General features: G+C 38.9%; 1 protein-coding gene across 1 annotated transcript; it reads left to right on the forward strand.

Annotated features, from left to right (window-relative positions):
* The first annotated feature begins 841 nt into the window (after positions 1-841).
* On the forward strand, positions 842-22,959 carry rassf7b (Ras association domain family member 7b). The gene is given in 7 exon segments (XM_036584326.1): positions 842-1,094; positions 14,959-15,108; positions 16,469-16,689; positions 16,692-17,351; positions 20,025-20,175; positions 20,832-20,939; positions 22,658-22,959. Coding segments are annotated over 6 exon segments (1,275 nt in total). The 5' UTR covers positions 842-1,094; positions 14,959-15,005; the 3' UTR covers positions 22,690-22,959.
* The last annotated feature ends 584 nt before the right edge of the window (positions 22,960-23,543 follow it).

Consider the following 23,543-nt stretch of genomic DNA (forward strand, 5'->3'; position numbering starts at 1 on the left):
CTACAGAGAACACAGCTCTATACATTTTAACACATAGCAAATAAAACAAATGCAAACAATAAAATATGGCACAGTTTATATTTATGTTTTTTTCTGAAATGCTAAACTCAGCAAATAAATAGAAATTGTGCATTAAAATTTGCAGAAAAATGCCATATTTAAGTGTGTTCTCCATAGAGGATGCGTTAACATATTTTCACTTCGAAAATCAGCAAAACATGTAATTTGACCAGGGTGTTCAACCTTTTCATACAACATGTATCAGTCTTAAAGGCACAGGACCAAAACAGCCTGCTTCATTCTGATGGATAAAAAGAGGTTGGGAAAAATAATATAAAAAAGAATCATGACTGTTCTTGGTTCATAAAACCACTGAGGTGGAAAATAATAAAATATTAGAAAAGTGGGACATAGGCCCTTTAAAGACAGTGTCATTTGAGTGTCTGTTTTGTTGTATCACACCGTAACAGATGAAGCAAGAAAACTCAATGATGGACAAATAAAATTGAACCAAGAGGTCACCACTTATATTGTGTTTGTCCTAAGAAAAGTAGCTTTTCTTGAGATCTTTTCTTAATGCAATGAGAATTGATGCTTTGCAAGTTCCCAGTATATTGTACTGTAGACTCTGATTGTCCCAGAGTCCTTTAGTCACACCGTTAATAGTGTTAATTGATACCGCAAAATGCATATAAATGTTAATGATAGGTTTGTGACAGTGTCTGCGTTCGGGAATCAGGTTTGATCATTCCATTTAAAGGCCTGAGAGAGAGAGAGAGAGAGAGAGAGAGAGTATTTCTGTAACTCTTACCTGTGGAAGGGGTGGAGCATGAGAAGACTGTGGTATGTGCCAGCATAGCATAGTAGTGAGAAGAGGCGAGAGAAGGACAGAGAGAGAGACTCTACATTTAGGAGTGCGGCACTGCTCTCCACTTCTCTTAAAACACCTGTTGGACGCCATCAAACCACTTCAACTGTTGTTTTTTATTCAATTTGGACCATTACGGAAAGTGGACGGTACTTTTTTCTCGTTAGTTTTGCTCAGCATGGTGAGAGGAAAGCTTGACACCGGGGCGACAGGCTTCAGCTCAAAGGTAAACACTGCCTTCTGTGTATGAGCAGCAGGTTTGTCTTGTTCTTCCACTGGGCCAGTCAGGTGTACCTGATTTTCCATCGGTATTCATGTCTGCTCTAGCCTTTTGCCATAGACAAAGAAATAAAGTAAAGTGTGGAAATGGAGTCGCGTACTGGGTCAGATGAAAAACGCTTGTTAGGAGTACATTGCAATTCATTGTTAGTGTTTGTCTACAGTGTTGTCGAAGCTTATAAGGTGATAATTCAAATTAGTGGATGTTAACATTTGATTAACATTGGTTCAAACCAAAAACAGTAATATTTTATCTTGTTAAATATAAGCATTGATTGATCAGTTGTGTTCTGTAGGATAATACCTGGCATGCTTTTGAAAGTTTGTTACGTTGCAGATGTCTTCCTCTCTCTGCTGCTGAATTAATATCATGTTTCTCATCCATAGTAGTAATATTGATCAATATTACTACACTAATATTACCGTGCATGTTATTGTATTCATGTATCTCCATATATATTTCCATAGCGGTTTTAATCAGGTGCTAGCACAGTATTCCTCAGGGCAAATTTTGGTTTGATCAGTTTAATCCAACATGTTTGAACATGGAATCAAACATGAATGTGAAATCATTAGGGGAAATATTGTAGAGGAGTTCTCAGGGAAGCTAATTTCAGGTCAAGTTGGTTGGTTGTGCAATTTTTGTCATTTTCCTTTTTACTTCTGTTTAAAAAAAGCAAGTGCAGATGTTCTAATAGTTCTATAGCATATATAAGTCAATTCGCCCAGATTTAAAAAATCCAACACCCAACAAATGTATAGCAACAGCAGGTCAAATATAAAAAAGTTTACAATGTTTAATAAACACATGCATTTTTGATTTAATGTCTGGCTGGACAGAAATGTCAGAGTTAATTCAACACTGAAGATTTTGCTTAGCACCTGTTCTTGATCTGCTGTGTTTTTTAGAAAAATTTAAAAAATTCTCTGTATGCCCTTTTATCAGCAAATCAAACTATGAGCTGATTGAAACCGGAATGCTTGAGTATCGGCTGAACTGATGTATACCGAGATAAAATGGCATGTTTACAAAGCTAAAAATCTAAAAAATGTGCTGGAATTTGAAAAGTCCATTTGAGAACGTTTGCCTGTCCACTTCACAACATCATTCACCACGTTGTTGAGAGACATTTTACTGGGAAACTTATCAGATTTTATTAGAAGAGGCATGATGTTTAGATACCTGAGCCTTTCCTTTAAACATACAGTGAATGTGAAAGTCAACTGGCCTACCTTTTTTAACTCCAGTCATCTGCATCTTGTGGCACTACATTTGGATATGCAAACCAAACTAGCCAGCCATGTCTGTTCCAGTTCGTAGACTAACCTTCTCGAGCCAGCAGCTCGCTCTAAACCCACTCTGATGAAGGAGAATGTGATAAATGGAAAGAAGGATGATGTCCTGGGACACAGGATGTCTTTCAGATTATGGATCTCATACAGTGTCGTCCAAGAAACATGTTGGGAAAGTAGGACAGATTCAGGGTGGTTGTATCTGGAAGGCAAATATGTTGTAAACGTTGTGACAACATTGCTTGCCATAGTTATTTAGAAGAGTGGACTGTTCTAATGACAGTCGTAGCGCATCAAGAATATGGCATAAACTGGCATATGGATTAGGGGAAAGTGCAAAAAAGTTATATCAGGGTAAGTTAAAAATGGCAAGTAACTGTAACAAAAACTATGGCAAATTGTTCTACACACAAATTGTTCTTACAGTGATGGGGTTATTAACCTGCCCAAGCCCGACCCCGTGGTTCGGAACCCCTGTTGTAGTGCTTCAAGCTGTCACATGACCAATTAGCTCAAAAGCTTATGCCAAGTATACACTATACTGGGTCGTAGGGTAAATTTGTCAGAAACTGAAATAGGATAATTTGAAAATTTTACGTACGTGTAACAAGAACTGTAACAAACTCTTCTAATCACACTCATAGGGTCAAGAATTTGGCCTAAAAGTTGTCCTACGGTGTGACCGAACAATTAACTCAAAAGCTTATGAGAATTATACTATATACTGGGACTTAGGTAAGGTAAATTGCCAGAAACTATACTAGGATACATTAAAATTTGGATGTAACTATAACAAACTGGTTTAATGGCACTCATAATGATTTAAGAATTTGGCCTAAAAGCTGTCACATGGTGTTACAGACCAATTAGCTCAAAAACCTTTGCAAAATATACACTATATTGGGATACAGGTTTGGGTAAATTCAGAAAATTTAACAAGATAATTCATATAGTGTTTCAGTAATTTGGCATGAAAAGGTGTCCCAAAGTGTGACAAGCTCACAAAGCTTCTGGATGTGGATGTAACTGTAACATAAACTGATAAATGGTTCCTATGATGTTCATAGAGCTTTAAGAAGCTCAGAGCTTTGTCCTGTAGTGTCACAGATGAACGACAACTTAAAACATTACATGACAACGTGAAATATTTTCTATATTATACTATAGGCCGAAGTAAACTGCTTGAAACTCTGCCAAGATAAGTCTAAATTTGAATGCAACTCTAATAAGAAAAGGCAGTCTCTTGCTGTAGTTTAATTCCAAGAAAGGTCCTTTGCACTCTTGCACAGGAAGATGTAGGTTGATCCACCTGAAATACTGCATGCCATTGGCATCATGCTCAGTTTGCAATCATTGTTGACTTCCATACTTTAGTGAGCTCATATGCGAAGGAGAAAAAGTTCCCCTCCCTTTGCACACAATAGGGGAAGTCTTAAATATGCAGTAAGACTTAAGCAGGCCAGTTTCACCCCTTTAACCAGACATGTGAAACCTAATGCCTGTGTGAGAAACCACTGAACGTAGTTCCGGCTGGATCGAGTTCTCTGTGGAATCCAGACTGTTTTCTTTCAGCTGTGCTGATTCTCTACTAGGCCTGTGACAACCATCACATTTTAGTCAAATAAACATTAGTCACGTAAGCCCTCTAAGTGTTATAGGTCCCCTCAGAAGTGAAAGGTTTGGTTACTTGTCTTAATAAATGTGTTTTCTGCTTTTTTAATTGAATTTTTTACATGAATTTGTCTCAACCCAGCCGTCAGATTAAATAACAGGTGGTCAGTTCAAATAATTTTGATTATGTAATACTTGTCAGGCCTATTCTCAGCAATAAATCTTTCGATTTATCGCTCCATGGTCGTTCCCTAGTCAGTTCTCTATATATAAATCTTGGTGCTCTTATCATTTTTCCGTACAGAAAGTGATATTAAAATTACACTGCATGTGTGTGCGTTTTGGAACATACTGACAACAGAGAACAAATTTCATTTTCTTAAGGGGGTTTTATTTATTATACGGAAGCTGTCAAATACACATCATAACGCACTTATATCCAAATATTCAACCATCTCAGTGTCATTAGAAACGTAATTATGTGAAAACAAGTAACCACGAAAACCGCCTTCTCTCATTTGCCTTTTATCGCTTACTGTTTATGCTGACGAGTTTCCTTCCTGGGTTAAATTTCCATGTTGACAGGCTAACATGGGAAAATGTGAGAGTATATTATTCGTAGAAGTGGCTCCAGTTACACCAGCAGTTCCGGTTACACCAAAAAAAGAAATGCACGTTTTGAGTTTTGACCACATTACATAACCATGACCACCAGCACTAACCCTGACATATATCATGTTTGGACCTTAATGAACTCTGAATGAACAAAAGGTCACCCTAAATCTTTGATGTCTCCAGTCATGATAGAGCTTTCAGGTGAGGAGTATAAAATGACCGGTGTGGAATGTACCTCACTGGGCTGCTTTCTCTGGCGTTCTGCTCCCAGGCTGCTGCTGATGGTATATCTGAGTGGTTTAGTGTAGAAGAGGAGCTGAGAGAACAGATGTGTCTTTTGTGAGGGACATTCACCACCAGGATCTAATCTACTGCAGCTCCGCTGAGTCAGCCACGGGGTGTGTAATTACACACACACACATCCTGGAGTCTGCAGAGTTCACACTCACAGAGCTTATGAAAATCATTCAGTCTTCACTGCACTAAGTAATATGCTGGTAGGAGGGAGGGGAAGCACTTTGAGGAAGCCTCACTGCCTAAAGTGTAGTGACAAGCATGTTACACATGTGCATTATATGTGTTTATATCATTATATGTGTTTAAATGTATATATTATTATATGTGTTTTCATTCATTCAAGCTTAAAATGGCTGGAGAACCATGCTTTTTAGCATGTTGGCTAGCATTGCTGAGCTATTCAGAGACGGCACTGAATCGATACCCAGTATTTATTCACTGTTGATCACAGAGAATGAAGAAAATGCTGAATTGGATTTCAGAGGAAAATAATTGAATGAATCCAGACCAATTCTGGAACAAATCTAGCCTGAAATATCACAGAATTGCTTGTAGTGCAACATAACGCAAAGCAGGTCATGTGATGACAAGCAGTAGCCATACAAGGTGAAATGTAAAATTTATAACTAGACTTTGGCTTATAATCAAACAACAGCCAGTGCCAGAACATCTACCCACCTAAAGGAGTTGACGGAGGAGGATCAGGTGTAACGTAGCGGGCTAACTGGAGCAGGCTTCCTTCAGCTAGCTTTAGCTCTCCAAATGTACTTGCTAAAGTCAAATAATATTAATATTGTACTGTCTATCAATGCTATAAATTCTTGTCACTTGAAATCATAACACCAACAATTATTAAAGCCTAGTCCAATAAGTGCCAGTTGTTATAAATGCTGTCTTTGCCAACTTTGATGTGAAGCTGACATTGCACCTATGTCAAAGTGACATAGGTTTTTATTGTCATTAGGTAGTGTCATAACACCTTCAGGGGTGAAATGATATAGCAGGTTATAACAGCTGCCCATTTCACGGTTCGCCTCCTAAAATTGTTCATTTCACACGCAATTTTTAAAATACTATACTGGACACTGTAGTCCTGACAAACATTCAGCAAAAACGATTGCACAAACTGCTTGTTTTACTCCATTTTTAAAAAATACACATAACTCATTTCAGCGTTTTAGCATTACTGTTAGGATCCAAATTTAACTCACTGTTAGGATCCAAATTTAACTCACTTTACTCTAGGGCCAGAGAAAATGTAACATTATCATTACATTGTCATGGCACTGCCATAGTGAATCATAAAGCTCTTATAGCATAAATATGATACATAAGGGGCCAAGAAAATATACACAACTCTGTCATAACTGAGTATCAAAATCTTCACAATATACTACAAAACAGAAGATTTTCACTTCAGTGTTACTAAAAAAAAAGTGTCAAATCATCTTCAACCTGCCCTACTTGTCAAGTTCAGTATGTTACAAAGTCAGCTGTCATAATATGCTGTCATCTCACCCTCGAAAGTGTTACACAAACTAATGTCACTTGAAATAGGTGTTAAGTCAACTTAATGCTGAAGGTGATGAAATCAGCCTTTATGACAACTGCTGCTTATTGGACTGAGACTTTATAAATGTTTATGTAGGCTAATGTCAGTTATCATGAAAGGCGTATGTAATGCCCTGCTAGAAAGAACAGGATAGACCAGCATGGGGGGTCACCAGCAAAACCAGCATATGTTGTGTTCTGGATGCTGGTATGCTGGGTGACCAGATAAGCATAAACCAGCATATCGCTGCTGTCAGAACAAAACCTTGTATCTCCATTTTTGTCATTTTCAGTTTGTATCATAATTTGAAAGTGTCTGTTGACCTTTACATTATCTGTTAATTTCATGAATAATGGACCAAAGGAAACCGCCCAAAATGACTTGGAAAGATGTCTGGTTCCATTGACTTACATTAAAAGTAAATCATGTTTTTATCTTCTCCTGTAAAGTTACCATATTGGAGATACGAGGTTTTGTTCCGACAACAGCGATATACTAGTTTAGACCAGCATGGGATTCATGCTGGTCTGTGCTGTTCTTTTCAGCAGGGTGGTCATATAGCCTTATGAACCTGACCTACAGTAAAGTGTTACCCAACTTTCAGGTGACACTCAAGGTGTCATTATCAAAAAAGGAAGTGTTATCATGGAATTTCTACTATAGACAGAGTTTTAAATGTAAACATCCAGCCACTGTAAGCAACTAGAGCTAAAAGTGACAAATCCCACAGAGCAAGTTAATGATTATTGACTTTACCAATACAGAGGACTTTGGCAGGAAATATTCAACCCTGGGACGTTGTATTATCTTTTTCGGACCTTGAAACAGAGTGTACACTGACTGAGCTTTTATAAAATCTTTCAGTCTTCACTGCAGCAGTTAATACACTGGTGAGAACAACATGGACAACCTTGCTGTATAAAGTGTAGTGACAAGTATGTAATGTTCATGTTTTCACTGACTCAGTGAAACTCAAGCTCTTTCACTGACTAAAAAGACTCAAGGACCATGCTGTTTAGCATGTTGGCTAGCATTGCCTAGCTAGAGAAGGCTCTTGGGCCTAATCCCATTTCACCCCTTGCCCCTACCACTTAGCCCTTACCCCTCTATTTTGTGCGTTCACCCCTAGGGGCTGGGGTGCTCTGATTTTTGTTGAGATAGAGGTGTTAGGGCTACATGCCCCTCCAAACTGAGGTTTTTCAGAGGTACACTCCAAACAGAGTGTCAAACTAGCAAGATGGCTGGGCAAGCGACCAAAGAAACCCACAGATGTGAGTATTTTCTTTGTTAAAAAACTATGATAACCACTGTATTATCTTAGTTTAATGTCGTTTCAATGTATTATGGTCCTTTTCTTCATAACAAGCATAAAAAAGTGCTTGTAGTATGCTGAGGTTTTGGTCGCTAGCTAGCTAAATTTCTTGTTACAGCTTAAATGGAGCAGTGCTGAAGCCTGAGGTGCCAGAATGTAACTGCTGCTCCATTTAAAGTGGAACAGGAAAATTTGAACAAGACGCTATCGAATAGCTGACTACAGCTTCATATCACCAAAGAATAAAGGGTGGGTAATAATAAATAATTGTTATACCCCCAGAACTTCACCCTCCTCTACTATCGCTGCAGACTGGCAGGGTTGCCTACAGAGCACCGCTAGTAGCCTGTTAATGAAGTGATGTTCTTTTTTTTTTTTTTTCTCCCCAATTTAGTCGTCTTCAGTTCCACCCACTAGTTAGGACTCCCCCAATCACACAGTACTATCAACGCTAGGAGGGTGAAGGCTAACACAGGCATAAAATTTTGAGATTTAAAAACATAAACGGTTAATCTTATTTACCATAGAGGATACTGACCATGTACACAACATTGACCATAAAGATCACTGTTTTAGGAAGGTAAATACATCATGAGCGTTAAAGTTATTACTCATGTTACTAAAGTTAGCTGGCTAGCTTGGTGCTAACAGAACTTTCACATGACTCGAATGTGCAGAGGATGAAAATGACGTAATTCCGAGCTCCAACTTTCCACTTCCGAGCCAGGTCAGATGAGCATAACATGCTCTTTGGCAAAGTACATTGTGGGGAAGTTGTGTAAATATTTAACACTAAAGCTGGTATTTACAGAAAAATATTTAATCAGCATCGCTATCAGCAGACACTCAGCGTTGTAGTTTCATTTTCAGAAAAGTTTATTTTGTGGCATCTCTACTATTTATAGTGTTATTTACTTATCAAAAATAACACTTCAGCTTCCTTGAAATGAAGAGCTGCAGTTCAAACACTTCCGCAAAAAATGTAAACATCCAGCATTTATAAGAAACAGGAGCTGCATTTGCCAAATCTCTCAGAGCAAGTTAATGATTATGAACTTTAGCAAAACATTGGAATTTGAAGTGAAATGTTCCACTCTAGGACACTGTATCCCTGTGTTCTCGCTGTAGACCTTGAAACTGGCACTCAGCTCGAGTGAAACAGAATGATCACATATTTGCCTTTTGATAACAATCCTTTCTCTCTCAGCTTTGCAGGCAGTCCAGTTTCATATAAAGAAACATTTTATGAAGCCAGAGACAGTAAACAAGATTAATATCATACCAGATGGATGTGACTTACTGGAAAATAGATAGTGCTCTATGTAGTTATTACCTTTTTTAATGTTCAGACAGTGACTTTTATTTGCCGGTTTCAGGAAAGCTGAGCTGTTGTTTAATTTAAAGTGTGGCAGAGAACAATATTTTACATGTGATATAATGTTTTATATCTTGTACACTTCAAAAAAGTATATCTTGGCAAGCAAAACAGTCTTAAATCTAGTCGATATATCTAATATTTCTCAATATAAGATCATTATAGGATTATGAGAATATCTTTCTAGTCATTTTATTTAGTTTACGCATCATTCTTTTGGCAGATCATTTTGCTTATTACAAGAATTAACACAGATAGTTTTGCTTTTTTCCCAGAAATCATGCTAGAAACAGCCAAAATTATCTTCTAATGGAAAAAGATTCTTAAAATGACTTGAAACTCAACATATAGAAAGAAATGTAATATTCTTTGTAACATTCTTACAACAAGTTAGAAGTATTAGATATTTAGACTATGTTTAAGATGATTTTGCATGCCAAGTTATGCATTATGGCGATGTATTTTTGTGTAGTGATTATAGGAGTGAAGGGGAAAAAATTGATGACATCACTTCATAAAAAAAAAACACAAAACAGAAGTTTCTTAATGCTTTTTAGGGCCTAAACCCCTTGACGTAGTTTAAGCTCCTTCTTAGTTCAATGATCTTGAAGTATTACTGTTAATATGACTGCATTTGAGTTGTGAGTCATTACTAAGGCTGTAAATTGTTTGTGGTTAAGGAACCCACACTGATAATTAAAAGGCTTAAGATTCAGGACATCATGAGTGATCTTAGGCCTTGAATTAGAGAGCTTTTGATGTAATTGCCTCTTAGCTTTGGGTTGGTAATCCAAACCTACAAGATGGCAAAAATGTTCTTTTAGGTCAAGAAATTGTGGCATTAGTAGCTAGAAGTAAACAAATAAGTTAGAACACTGACACACAGTTTTTAAGGGAGAACTCCATATACCTTTCATTATGTTCTGCATAATTAAGATGCTCAGATGCAAACAGGGTCATTCCAAGTGGTTTGATTTGAAATGTGCAATTCTAGAGACACTTGTTATGATAGGAACCAGACGACTGATGGATTTTATGCCTCTGAAACCCCCCACACAGGAAGTTATTGGGTACAAGTACTCGGCCTGATAACCAAGACATTGTTCTATGAGATTTTGGCATAAAACATATTTTTAAATACATTCATGGCAGATAGATACATGCAAGTTGCTCCAAGGCAAAATAGCACCCAAAGAAAAGATCATTTTTCAACTTTACCACTTATTCATAATTATCAGCATTACATAAAAAATCTGAAGACATGTAGGTTCACTGGTGGTTTTGGATAGTAAATAAAATGGCTCTATTTGTGTTGTGGACATGGTGACCCTGACCCTGGCTCCTATCACCACCACTGTAAAGAAATCCAAGTCTGGAAGTTTCTCTACAATAAACCATTTCACATCAAACTTTGTGAAATCTGAATTACCTCGTTTATATATCAACAACTGAATAATACATAAAGGTTGAAAAGTTGGTTGAATTCCACTTTAACATTTTGAAAAAACTGATAGTTTCACTTCTTAATGTTACACAGCTTAGCTTGTACTACTACTTGTTCTACTCTTCATTCATTATAGAGATGCATTAGTTACGTCTAAGAGAAACACATTCAGACATTTAATTTATTCCCCCCTTCGGCAGAGTCAAGTATGTGTTTGATTTGTGTGAGTGAGCATAGTTTCCGAGTGTACAGGAATGTGCGTGTTGGTTAATGATTGCCTCAGGCACGTCATATGAAAGGTAGCTGGAGAATATTGCCACCCCCACAGTACACTCCACACTCACATCACATTGGTCTTTGCCCTCATAGTGAACAACAGCAATGAACGCCCAGTTTACACTATTAGACACGCTCAGCAGTGCAAGTCTCCACCTGCGCATTACCAGGCATCGTGTCGAGCATCTGCCCTAAAACTTGAATATCATGATGATGAAGCCTGAGCAGGTTACTGAAGGCATCTTGCCCTTACAGCCCCTTGCTTTACTGCCATAATTCATTACACAGAGATGAAAGAGGGAGCTGATTCACCCAGCAGCAATGAGAAGATTTGCAGCAGCTTGATTGCTGCATATCTTACAGTGACATCTGAGGAAGCATTCACAAGTTGAAACCACGGCCTTGGAAAGCATTATGTGTACACTTTTAGAAATAATTTTTAAAACATTTTCTTGGCTTGGATGTCCAGTTGTCTACAAAAGCTAAAATTTGTATCGTGTGGAGGTTATTTAAAGGGAAATTTATCTGATTTTTCAAAATTTCTGCATAATTCAGTGGTTGAGAGGTAAACAAAGTCATTCAGAATGGTTTAATGAAATGGTGCATTCTAAAGAAACCTACGGACTCAGGTAGTTTTAATAGGAACCAGGGGCTGTATTACAGAAATGTCTTCCGTCTGAAATCATCTCTGTTATGTTACCATGACAACTTCAGTTAGGACTGAATTTAGAACAGACGCTATTGCAGAACAACAGTTCTTAAGTTCATAATCATATCCTAACTCTAGATCAGAAAACAGTATTACAGAAACACCCTAACTGGACCTAAATTCTGTCCTAACTTTAAGACAACCCCAGAGCTGTAACTGTTTTAATCGTCTGTTTCTATCAGTTTATGCAGTGACAGGTAAGTTAGCATAGTAGCTGACGTTACATTTATCTACATTGAAAGCAGTAAATTGACTTATAGTGTTTTAAAAGCCCCAGACACTGCAGAAACGATCTCCACCGTCCCCTCTTATTACCTTTCTGTGTTAATGTTGATGACAACTCGTCAGATAAAATATTACAGTGATGGTGGTGAATAATGAGGTACGACGGCGTTTTAGGGTCACTGTTGATAAAAATAGTATAAATAGAATAAAGTCGTAATATTTCGAGAATAAAGTTGTAATATTTAGAGAAAAAAGTCGTACTACTTCGAGAAAAAAAGTTGTAGAATTACAACATTAAAGTGGCATTAATAGACAGGAAACGTCACAATATTGTGGCCAAAGGCTTTGCAAAGGGAAGGCAGCACCTCCTCGTATTAAAATGAGGGGCGTTGAGTTGGTGGAGTTATACTTTCATATCGATTTCACCCATAATGAAAAACTCAGTCTCCCTGTCTCTCCTGCACATCAGCCACAGCCTGTTATTAGTATAAGAAACGGCTGAAACGGCTGGGCAGGAAACTGTTTATTTAGAATAAAGAGCCAGACGGACTCGGAGGAAACTGTCTGTCTGTTTTGTTGAAGCAGAATCTCAGGCAGGGTCGTCTAAACGGCTATCGGTGGCTACATCTCCATGCCATTCAAAGAGGGCGTGAAGTTTCAAAGACAATGAGAATGATAATCAAAATGATCGATCCACAAGGAGACAGGAGTGTGTGGAACTCTGGGTCGCCAGTACAGCAACCGAGAACCCAACGGATTATGGCAGCCCCCCTACAGTTAGCCCACTTTATCCTTGAAACATTACAACTTTATTCTCGAAATAGTACGACTTTATTCTCAAAGTCTACCGTTTTTATTTTTATTAACAGTGGCCCTAAAATGCCGTCGTAATGAGGAGGCAGAACTGAACGGGTGTCTGTTTATTAGCAGGAATAACGTTAGCGCGCTCAGCTTAGGCGTTTGGGAAACTTATACTGGAGAGCGGCGACGCTCTGAAAAGCACTGTTACAGTGTTCTTAACTCCAAGTTTTCGCGCTTTAGTTTGTTTGGCTTTTTTTTACCTCAGTAACGACAACTAACGTTAGATGTCTGGTTAACTAGCTTGATTATTTTGATTACGTGTTTACGCTTCAGCTGTGCACGTATCCTCGAGGTACATGCAGGGTGTTGTAAGGCAAAATATTACCTTTAGCCCTAGAACAATAAAAAATACCATTCATGGTGGAATGGTATTTTTTATTGTTCTAGGGCTAAAGGTAATCGTAAAAACTGTCATAAAGCAAAGTCTCGGGCTTCGGGCAACGTATGTCACGCAATAACTGTCTGTGAGGAGCTTTTAAAGACATCAAACACTTCACCACCACTGTGAATGGTTCCGACTAGTATTTCTAGGTGCATTTTACATCAAACCACTCAGAATGACTTTGTTTACATCTTAACAGTTGAGTTATGCAGAAATCCTTGGGAATCTGCGGAATGTACTTTTTAAAAGGTTCTTTACAATCTCACATCTTGTTTACAGCAATGGTTCATTAAAGAACAATCAGTTGAAAGGTTCATTAGGGAACCAGAAGTGGTTTTTCTATATCATTGCTCCAAAGAACCCTTTTAGCACTTTTATTTTTTTTTAAGTGTAGAAGCTTCTTTGGCCTTGTTTCAGATGAATGTTTAAAATTCTTGGTGTCTGATAATGTCTGACTTTGGGCCACGTGAACCATGGGAACGGATCAATACTGCATTTCCCAGCAGATTCTGTTTTCTGTGAGCACGCATCTTATTTACGGCGTTTGGTTTAAAATTGCAAACCAGTGGTTCTGTATTACCTTTTCAGCAGTGTTACTCTTTTTGTTGACGTAAGCTGTACAGTGAGTAGAATGCGTCCTAATGGAGCACCCGTGAACACATTATAACAAAAATAGAGTAGTACATGCCATGAAGACCTCAGATATTTCATAGTGTAACAGTAAAAAATCATCAGTGAACAGTGGATCAGCTCCTGTTTCATATCTGTCATCAGCGAAGCATATGTCCTGGTCTCATTCTCTCAAACTAGTAATGCAGCATTCCATAGTGCATCACACTGGAATGCCAGTGGGGACTATACTACTGTGCGTCTCTGTTTAAACGTGGAATGCATTCGTGATTTCCGACTGTTCTTTCACTTGTGTTGTTGCCTTCATCTGAGTCACTTCTCCATTTTCAATGGTTTAGGTAGTGACACAGAACTAATATTTCACTCTCATGAACTGAAGAATAAAGTACTGTCATTTTATAACATGGAAAGGATGAAACCACTATTTTTTTTACAATGACATACATAAATGTATAGCTTATATTTGTATAGAGAGCACAAATTGCTGAAAAGTAAAATAATCACAACTTATTGGGCGCCTAAAGACAATCTCAAATTTTTCAGTATTTAGTGTGTCCACTCTTTGTCTTTATTACAGCTTCCATTCTTTTCAGGAGACTCGCTTTCAGTTTTTTCAATAATTTTTCACACCTCCAAAGTTCAGTCTTAGAAGTTGGTTGCATTTTCTGCGTCTCACGATCCCAATTAATTCTCAAACATATTCAGTGATGTTAAGGCCTGGACTCTGGGGTGGTCAGAACCATTGTTCTGAGAACACCAGCAGCTTTTTTGTCTATTCCTTTCCTCAGTGAGGCTTCTTGACAGCTACACATCCTTTCAGACTCATAGCACTGAGTTGTCTTCTCACAGTGGAAGGATGGACAGAAACACCTGTGGATGTTTTCAGATCTGAAGCAGCTTGATTTTCTCCTCTCTCTCAAAGATGGAAGCTTCAAGTGCTTTTTATCTGATGGGGACAATTTGGTGGTCTATCAGGGCTTGCACAGTTGTTAAGAGTCCCATTTTTAAAACTCCTGTTTTTCCTTTGACTGTCCACGACCTTATGCAAGTGGATTATCTTATATCTAATTTCCTTCGAAATACCCGTTAAAAATGAAATCAGTGAAAGTCTCTGACTTACAGTGTTATACACTTTTCCAATGACAGTGAGACATTTCAGTGGGCTTTCCATGATAACAGAACCTATTCACTTTGATAATTACTCAGGTTTACTGTTCTGTCTCCAACAGGACACTGCCATGTGAACGGGGCTGCTGGGTCAAGCTCAAACACAGAGATGGAGCTAAAGGTATGGGTGGATGGGGTACAGCGTGTTGTCTGTGGCCTCTCCGAAGAGACATCCTGTCACGATGTGGTCATTGCCCTGGCTCAGGCTATAGGTACGTATTTGTATGGAAATGCTGTCTGCAAGTGGAATAGAATACTAGTTGTTTTCAGGGATGCACTGATATGGAAATTGTAGGCCAATGCAGATATTTGGCATTTAGGCCTTGTTCAGTCTGCTAGGCGAATCCGATTGTTGGCATATCCAGATTGTATCCAGATTGATTTTTGATAGTCAGGACAGCAGAAAAAACATATGAAATCTGATATTTGCAAATTGTATACAAACCACATATGGAGGTGGTTTGAAATGCAATTCCAATTGGATTTTTACAGATGCGTCTGATTGCTCTGGATGCTCAAATTGGATTTTAAAGTGTCTTTAACCGTATCAAATCCAGAGCGATGGAAGTGCTTCCAAAAATTCATGCCAGAGAATTTTGAAAAGTTTGGAGGGCGAGATGATGCACTCCTGCATCCATGTTTGAAATCCGCATCGCCAGCGTAGCTACATAGTTACTGATGCCTACATTGTTGCTATAGCAACCCATGCAGATAGGCTGGTGATGTCTGGACACACAAATCCGATCTGATCTTTTGCAAATAACAGTGTGGACAGTCGCTTCAAAAGATCTGATTTAAGTAAACAAATCCAACTTGCCTGCAGTCTGAACAGAGCCTTAGTCACATATCTGCCAATGCCGATACATAAACATTTCTAAAATGTAAAACTCGATCCACCTGGATTATCATTATGGAGAAAGGTAACACTTATTTGGGGGTTATAAATGCAGTAAAACAAGTAAAAAGCTCAGAAGCCCATTATTGGCTAAACGTCTTGTTCTTCCAGAATACAGTAATACATCATCAGATATCGGTTTAAAATATTGGTCAAATCTAAACATCTGTTTGATGCTCAAGATCTTAACATTGGTATTGCAAACGAAAAACTGCCACCTCTAACATGAAGTGAAACAATTAATTATACAGTCATTTTATGATAAATGGATGTTCTTCTCCTACAAAGTTACCAGTTATGACAGCTCTGAGTTCTGTCAAGATTTGTGAGTTCAGACTGTGCCTTCAGCATGGTGGCAGTATGAAGGAAGACTGATTAAGGGACAGGGGAGAGCTCTGAGAACTTGGGCTGGAGTTCTGGGCAGCTTCTGCCTGTAGCTAGAAGGCCAGACCCCCCTCATAGCTGTGGTAGGACCAGTGTAGGACAAATGAACACGGAGGAGATGGGGTGGTGGTGGGGATTGCAAACGCTTCGTCATGGGAACAGAAGGTGAGGATGTGGTGTTAGATTGGAAGAAGGAGGGGTTTCAAGCATGTCCCCCCAAACTTTAGTTATAACATAACTACATTGAATAATGAGCTCTGAATCTCACATTAAAGTACCTGATCTTCCTCTAGGCCAAACAGGTCGCTACGTCCTCGTCCAAAAGCTGAGGGACACAGAGCGTCAGCTTGTTGCTAATGAGCGCCCTCTGGAATCCCTGGCCAAACTGGGCCAGTTGAGCAGCGAGGTACAGTTCATTCTTCGGCGCACTGGCCCCACCAGCAGTGAAGGCTCTGACCTGGACCGAGCTCCTGCCTTGCCCAAGTTCCAGGAGCCAGAGCCTCCTAAGAGGAATGAGCCCAAAAGTCTCTCACTTTCAACCTGGGACCTACTACTTCAGCGCAACCGCGTATTAAGCAGCTTAAAAAAGTGCCTAGAGACTCTCCAGGGCTGAGGGCACCATCAGGTCCATCGTCATCCCATGCCCAAACTGGTCCATCCAAAGAGGAGATCTTCCGGCAGGTTCTTCAGCAGCAAGGGAAGCTGCAGGCACTCCAGGCCCAGCTGGAGAATCTTGAGCAGCAAGTGTGGACTTTGGAGCAACCTCCACCTCCAACCCTGTCCCCTGAGCTCCTAGAGGAGATGGACCTTCTGGGGGAGGCTTTTAGACGCAATGAGGCCGAACTGGCCCATGGGGAGTACTGGGAGTCGGAGTATCTCTCTGAGGTTCAGAGAGAACAGAGTATGCTGAAGCAGCTGAGGAATATAAATGCAGCCCTGGACGAGCAAAGCCAGAGGATACATGAAACAGAGAACCAGTCTGGGAGCTTACAACGAGACATCCAGCTCCAAGCAGAGAACAGGAAGAACGGTATGCGTCACGCGCGGGCCGGAATAGAGGAATCTCTGGGGCAGGTGAGGGGACAGCTGGACACGGCACTCCGTCAAGGTTCTGATTTGGGTTCATCCGTTGACGAGACAGAAAAGGCTCTCAAGATGGCAGAAGAACTGCTGCAGGTAAGCTATAACATGTTCTTGCTGGTTAGTATAACTTAGAGTACAGTCAAGGTGGGTCAAGCAGATGTTGCTGTTGTTGTTCCAATGCAGGCAAACAACCAATGACCACTTCTGTTTACCCTTAAAGGGGAATTCCAGCAGTGTTTTTATTTTATTTCTGCATAAATTTCCCCAAAGACAGCTTCCATGAAATAAACCACTATTTTACTACCAACATCACCCAGTTTCCCAAAAGCATCTTGTTGTTAAGATCATCTTAACTGATAGAGAGAGTGTTCATTGGGATGCTCGCTCTACCATTTAAGAATCATCTTTGTGCAAAGATGCTTTTGGGGAACCCCACCCAGTAAATTTGCCTACAGTGAACCATTTCACATTAACCACAATGTTAGATTAATGACTCAATGACTCAGTTAATGACCCACATCTAATGACTCAATGATCGATTTATGCAAAATTTTGCATGAAATTCCTTTCAAAGCAACCACTTAACTCTAGGTTTCTGAAGCAAAGCACAACCCCCATCCGACGACCGACAACTCTGAGTGCTTAGATGACTTACTGTGCATAATTAAAGACCACAGAACAGTATTGATTGTTTTTTTTCTTCTGGTTCTTCATGTAACACAAAGCTAGAGGCTAGATTGGAGTTTGAAAGGCATGTGTAGTGCACTTAACAGTAATGAAGCACATGCTGAAATATGGATTGTAAATACCTTTTGAGGGCACTTTTCTGGGTTGTTTTCTGACAGAACTGTTGTTCAGACTTGCTACCACAGCCGCTTAGCAACTGATTCAAATAAAAACACACTTCCATTTCAGTTCCGACATTGTTTTGATAAAAATGCGTCACACTGGCTAAATGGAGAGCCAGGTAAAGTTAAACAAACCTTATAGTGTAAACTTTCTCTGACTAATATCACCGCAGGGCTGTGAACAGGTTAAATATCTCTGACATCACTGCCTCTCCCTCCTCCATTTCCTGCGGAGGTGTACTGTTCCCTTGTCCTTCAAGGTTGCAGTCACCTACAAGCTGTGAAATGTAATTGTGTTGGCCGGCCTCTTGAAGTTTGAAACAAACAAAGAAACATAGATATATGGAAAACAAAACATACAACAACTAAAAAGTATAAGGAACTTGAAAAGAAATGTTTAGATAATGTTTAAACTGGTAATGTAGTGAATACAAACATACCTACTTTGTTTTTTCTGCCACCTTGTGGTTGCTTTGTGAACTGACACACCCTGAGGCGGACAGCAATTGAAACTGAGGAAGTGTGTAGTATGTGCATTTTTCAAATTACAGGCTGTGTTGAAAATAGAATATACTGTTTATGTACTGATTGACCCAATATCAGTAAGTAGTATGCAGCATGCAAAAAACTTGCATTTCTCCGGTATGCCAAACATTCCAGAATGATGTACTAATCTGACCGAATATTCCTGTGTGCAGCCAGAGCTTTCTTTGTTATAACGAATAACTCTTTTTTGACTTTTTTTGTTTTGAGATGCTTTATTGAACAGTGTATAATGCATATGCAAAGGAATTGACAAACAGGTATTTTATATACGTTTCTAAGTGTTTTTTACTTGAATGTTCTTTGAAGGATGTAGGGTGTATTAATACATTTCATTCATTCATTCATTCATTCATTCATTCGTGATGTTTAACCATTTAATCCAGCTAAGGTTGTGGTTGAATACATTTCAAATTTTTTAAAAAATTGGGTGTTCTTGAAAATGTAATTCTATTGAATTGGTCAGAGTTGAAAACATAGTTTGGACTTTTAACTGACTAAAATCCTTTCGTTTTGAGTGACCATCTACCTCAGTTATGTTTATTTAAACAAATAAATATTACACACACACACACACACACACACACACACACATTATCTAAGCTTATCCTTCTGGGTCGCGGGGGGAGCTGGAGCCTATCCCAGCTGTCATTGGGCGGAAGGCAGCATACACCCTGGATAGGTCGCCAGTCCATCACAGGGCAGCAAATAAATATTAAATAAACATTAATAAACATGTATTAAATAATCTAAAATATAAATATATTAAAAATCTAAATATATAAATAATATAATAAACATAAACAAATGATTGAATGTTGCATTTTGTCACTATCAGCATAACCATAATGCTACCAAAACTCTACTAAATGTTCTGGTACCTGTTCTGGTTGTGACAGTATTAGATTATTTTGAGCATAACATAACATTTGCATATTTGCTGTATGCATATGGCACTATGAGTTCAGTGTACAGTATACAGTACATGGTATTCTATTTCGAGCACAGCCAAAGTCGCATATTAACCTGTTTTTCTTCCACACCTTATTTTAGAATGATCAAGGCAGGTCTCTGAGATAGCTGAGCATTTTCATTTAAGGAGAGGTGTGGGGGGTGGTGGAAGGTGAAACAATATATTATTGGTTAACACTATATTTCATTACATTCTCATGAAAGATTACAGGAAAACAGGATTTTTGTCTTTTATTTGATATGATGAGTTGTGCTTAATACAATTATGGACACAAACTAACAAGATAAAAGGTTCATTTTGATTTCAGTTTCTTCTAGTTAATCAAATACTATCAGAAAAATAAGAAATGTTTCTCCACATGCACTGTGCAGCAGCTTGTTAACCATCTTTGTCCTTTTCTAGGCTAAGAGTGAAGAGCTGGACGAGCTAAATAAGGAACTACGCCAGTGTAACCTGCAGCAGTTCATCCAGCAGACAGGACCTCCAGTCCAAAGCAGTGTCCAGCCAGATGATGATATAGCTCACCTCATGCCTGACGGACAGAGTGATGAAGGTAGTACAAAGAAAATGATCTCTTATTTTACAGATCCTAAATTGACCATAATTCATCAACATCCTACTAAATTCTTATGTAAGATAGAGGGCATGATACTTATTTATCTACTAGACACAACTTGTATCTCAAGCTCAAGCCAGACATACAGGTTAAATCAGGGTTTCTCAACCTGTGGGCCATATTGCTCCCTCTAGTGGTCTGCGGGCATGTACTCGGGGGGGAGACAGCAGTTCGAAGTGGGCCAGTAACGTCACTTTAAGTCATAAAAGCATAAGTGGAAAGAAGATTAACTTAATGATTAAAAATATGAGAATCAAACGGTCGAATTTTAACCAATATAAACATTAAAATACACATACAAATAAAAACCCTGCAGGAGTAGACTAAATAAACATCATCAGTTTGAGGCACCGCAGCTGCAGGCATGCAGTGCAGACAGCGAGCTAGAGATGGAGAAGTTTCTCATGGTGCTTTCACACCCACCTTGTTTGGTGTGGACTTATCACACCAGGGAATTTATGTTAAAAATAACAGGGTCTCGGGTGGAAAAGGTCGAGAACCTCTGGGTTAAGTAGAAATGTTTCTGTACAACTTGCATTAGAGAGCGTAGCTGTTAATATCCTGTGTCTTCTGCTCTTTTTGAACTGTCACAGACTCAAATCTCTCAGTGTTGGAATTTAACCCCCGCACCACTGCCAAGCAGATCCTGGGGAACCCTCGCAGTCTACAAAACCCACTGGTCTCCAGTCTCCATCCTGAGGGTGTGTATGTGTGAAATCAGCCGCTATCGGGCAGCCCTGGTGCCCCTATCTGCCTGCTTCTACTGCCTGTCCAAGCCTTCCTCTTCCTGCCTCCCCGACTCCGCACTCTTCCTCACTGTGCTTTTCTTGGCTCCTCGGCTCTTCTTCTCTCTTTCGGCTCTTCAGTTCTGTTCGCTCTCTTTTGTTTGGAGTGTATTTTGTTAAGGTAAAACTAATCTGACTGCAAAGAACACATAGGGCTGGATTTTTGGACCCAGATTAAGCCAACTGTGGACTAAAATGGATTTGTACTAGGAAATCAGGTAACACTTTATTTGGAGTGGGTCCTTTGTAGATGATTAAAATAAATTCTTAACAGATAATCAGTAACACATCAACAGCATATCAGTGAAGTAGCTGTAGTGAAGCATCTGAATACACTAAAGTAAATATCTTGTAGATGTTCTGTTGATACGTTACTAACATTAAGTAGATGTATTGTTATTATGTTACTTCCATTACACAAAACCTAACCTTACCCAACCTTACCCAAAACCTAACCCTAACCCTGGCCCTAATCCTAACCCTAACCTCAACCTCAACCCAAAATCTTATCCTAACCCTTATATGTTTTTGACATGTCACTGAGAGTCTGCTGAGTGTTTGTTTTATCTAAAAGGACCACTCAAAATAAAGTGTCACTGGAAATCACCATTGATGTTTACAGTTTAGTCCTAGACTAGGCTTAATCCATATACATATGAAACCAGACATACACTTACTGGCCAAACCTCACCTTGTTCATCTTTTTCCATGCACAGTTTGTGTTAGTCATCCTCTGGCCCTTCATCAGTGATCAGTATCTGGTCAGGGCCACTGTTGGCTGGATATTTTTGTTTGACCACTCAACCCTGTAGTAACACTGAAGCGTGTTAAAAAAAAACCAGCAACAAGCCATGTCAGTGTCACTGCTGTGCTGAGAATGGTCCACCATCCAAACTGGTCAATGACGATCCTATGGTGGTCCATTTATATCGGTGGACAGGGTACTGGTGGGCTAATAAATTGTGCAGCAACAGATGGTCTACAGTCACTAACTGCAGACTAACAAAGTGCGCCTCTATGGTGCGCTGTCTATCTGGTCTGACTACTGACTGGCCAGTTTATTGGAAACACCTACCTTGTACTTACACTCAGTGGCCATTTTATCTTAAAAATAAAGGTGATACCAACGCAAATGGTTCTTTGATTGATATCATAGAACACTTCATACCCTAAAGAACCCTGAGAGTTTTTTTTTTTTACCAATGTGAGAATTCTTTGTAGAATATTTCATATTAAACTTTAAGGTGGTTTAACAAAGAGATATACTCACGCATCACACTTACAAAATGATTCCCTGAAGAACCATCCATTGAAAGGTTCTTCTATGGGATTGCGCAAAGAACACTTTCTGGCACCTTTAAGAGTGTAAGTGTTTCTGATAAAGTGGCCACTCAGCCTTAGACAGTCATTGAATAGTATAGGAACAGTATAGTATCTGCAAAAAACAAGTTTAAAAAAAACCTCTCAAGGCTGCACTAACTAAGGGACAATGCACTGATTTTTGTGTTTTCCACTGTTGATTTCTAGCACAATCACTTAGTAGAAGTCTTTAATCTTTAAGAGAGCTGAAACATTAATGGTCATAATCATCCTCCTTCGCACAGGAAAGCTCAATCCGTTTTTGTGTCTTGCAGTCTTGTCATCCAGAGAGGTGTCATGGCGATAAAGCTGGGATTGCAAGCCTGAGGATCTGTTCACTGTTCACTTTATATCAAGTCTACATAATTTTGTCCTAATTTTGTCCTTTACTATTCTACAAAATCAGATTGTGAAAATGTTGTGTAAGCTTAAATACTTGTATGTAAATACTGTGCTCTCTTTGTAATTATAAAATAGATTAAGATAACTGTTGAATGTATTTTGTAAAACCTTGTAGTTTCTTCCATGATTTCTAAATATATATATGTGCATTATTAAACAGTTGCTATATAATGTCTCAGAGTGTATCTTTAAGGGTTTAATTGACTTTTTCTTCACCATGTTATGATATTTGCCGTTGTGACACTGGCTATAAAAATGCTATAAAAACCTTCACTCGAATAACCTTTTGGGTAAAATTGTCTTTGCACTCCGGTAGGGAAACTAACAGAGGACATAGGTGACTCAGGCAGAGATGCAAGTGAGAAAGTGGTCACACCAGTTTGTTTGAATACTTGTAAATATAGCTGCTGCTACGTGAGCAGTGGGCCTGTAATGATCACAAGCACTGGGAGGTTTACTTGTTTATGAAGGGTGGCACTGAGCTGGCTGTGACCTTTTCTGAGTCACAGTAGGGAACGTAAACATTACTTCTTACTGTACACATCATCCATCATCAGTACATCTTACTTAAAGGTCACTCTGGCCAAAATGAAAATTAAACCTTTGCTACATCTGTTGTAAATGTGCTTACTTTCCTCTTACTGTGGTGCCATAACAGTTTATTGAGTGAGATTTTCTGATACAAATGGTACAAATACAAGGAAAACCCCCTTCTGATTATGTACCTTGAAGGTTTGATGAATATTTTAAAAATTAGAG

This window comes from Colossoma macropomum, unplaced genomic scaffold (assembly GCF_904425465.1).
Source record: "Colossoma macropomum unplaced genomic scaffold, Colossoma_macropomum, whole genome shotgun sequence".
Classification (NCBI taxonomy): Eukaryota; Metazoa; Chordata; class Actinopteri; order Characiformes; family Serrasalmidae; genus Colossoma; species Colossoma macropomum.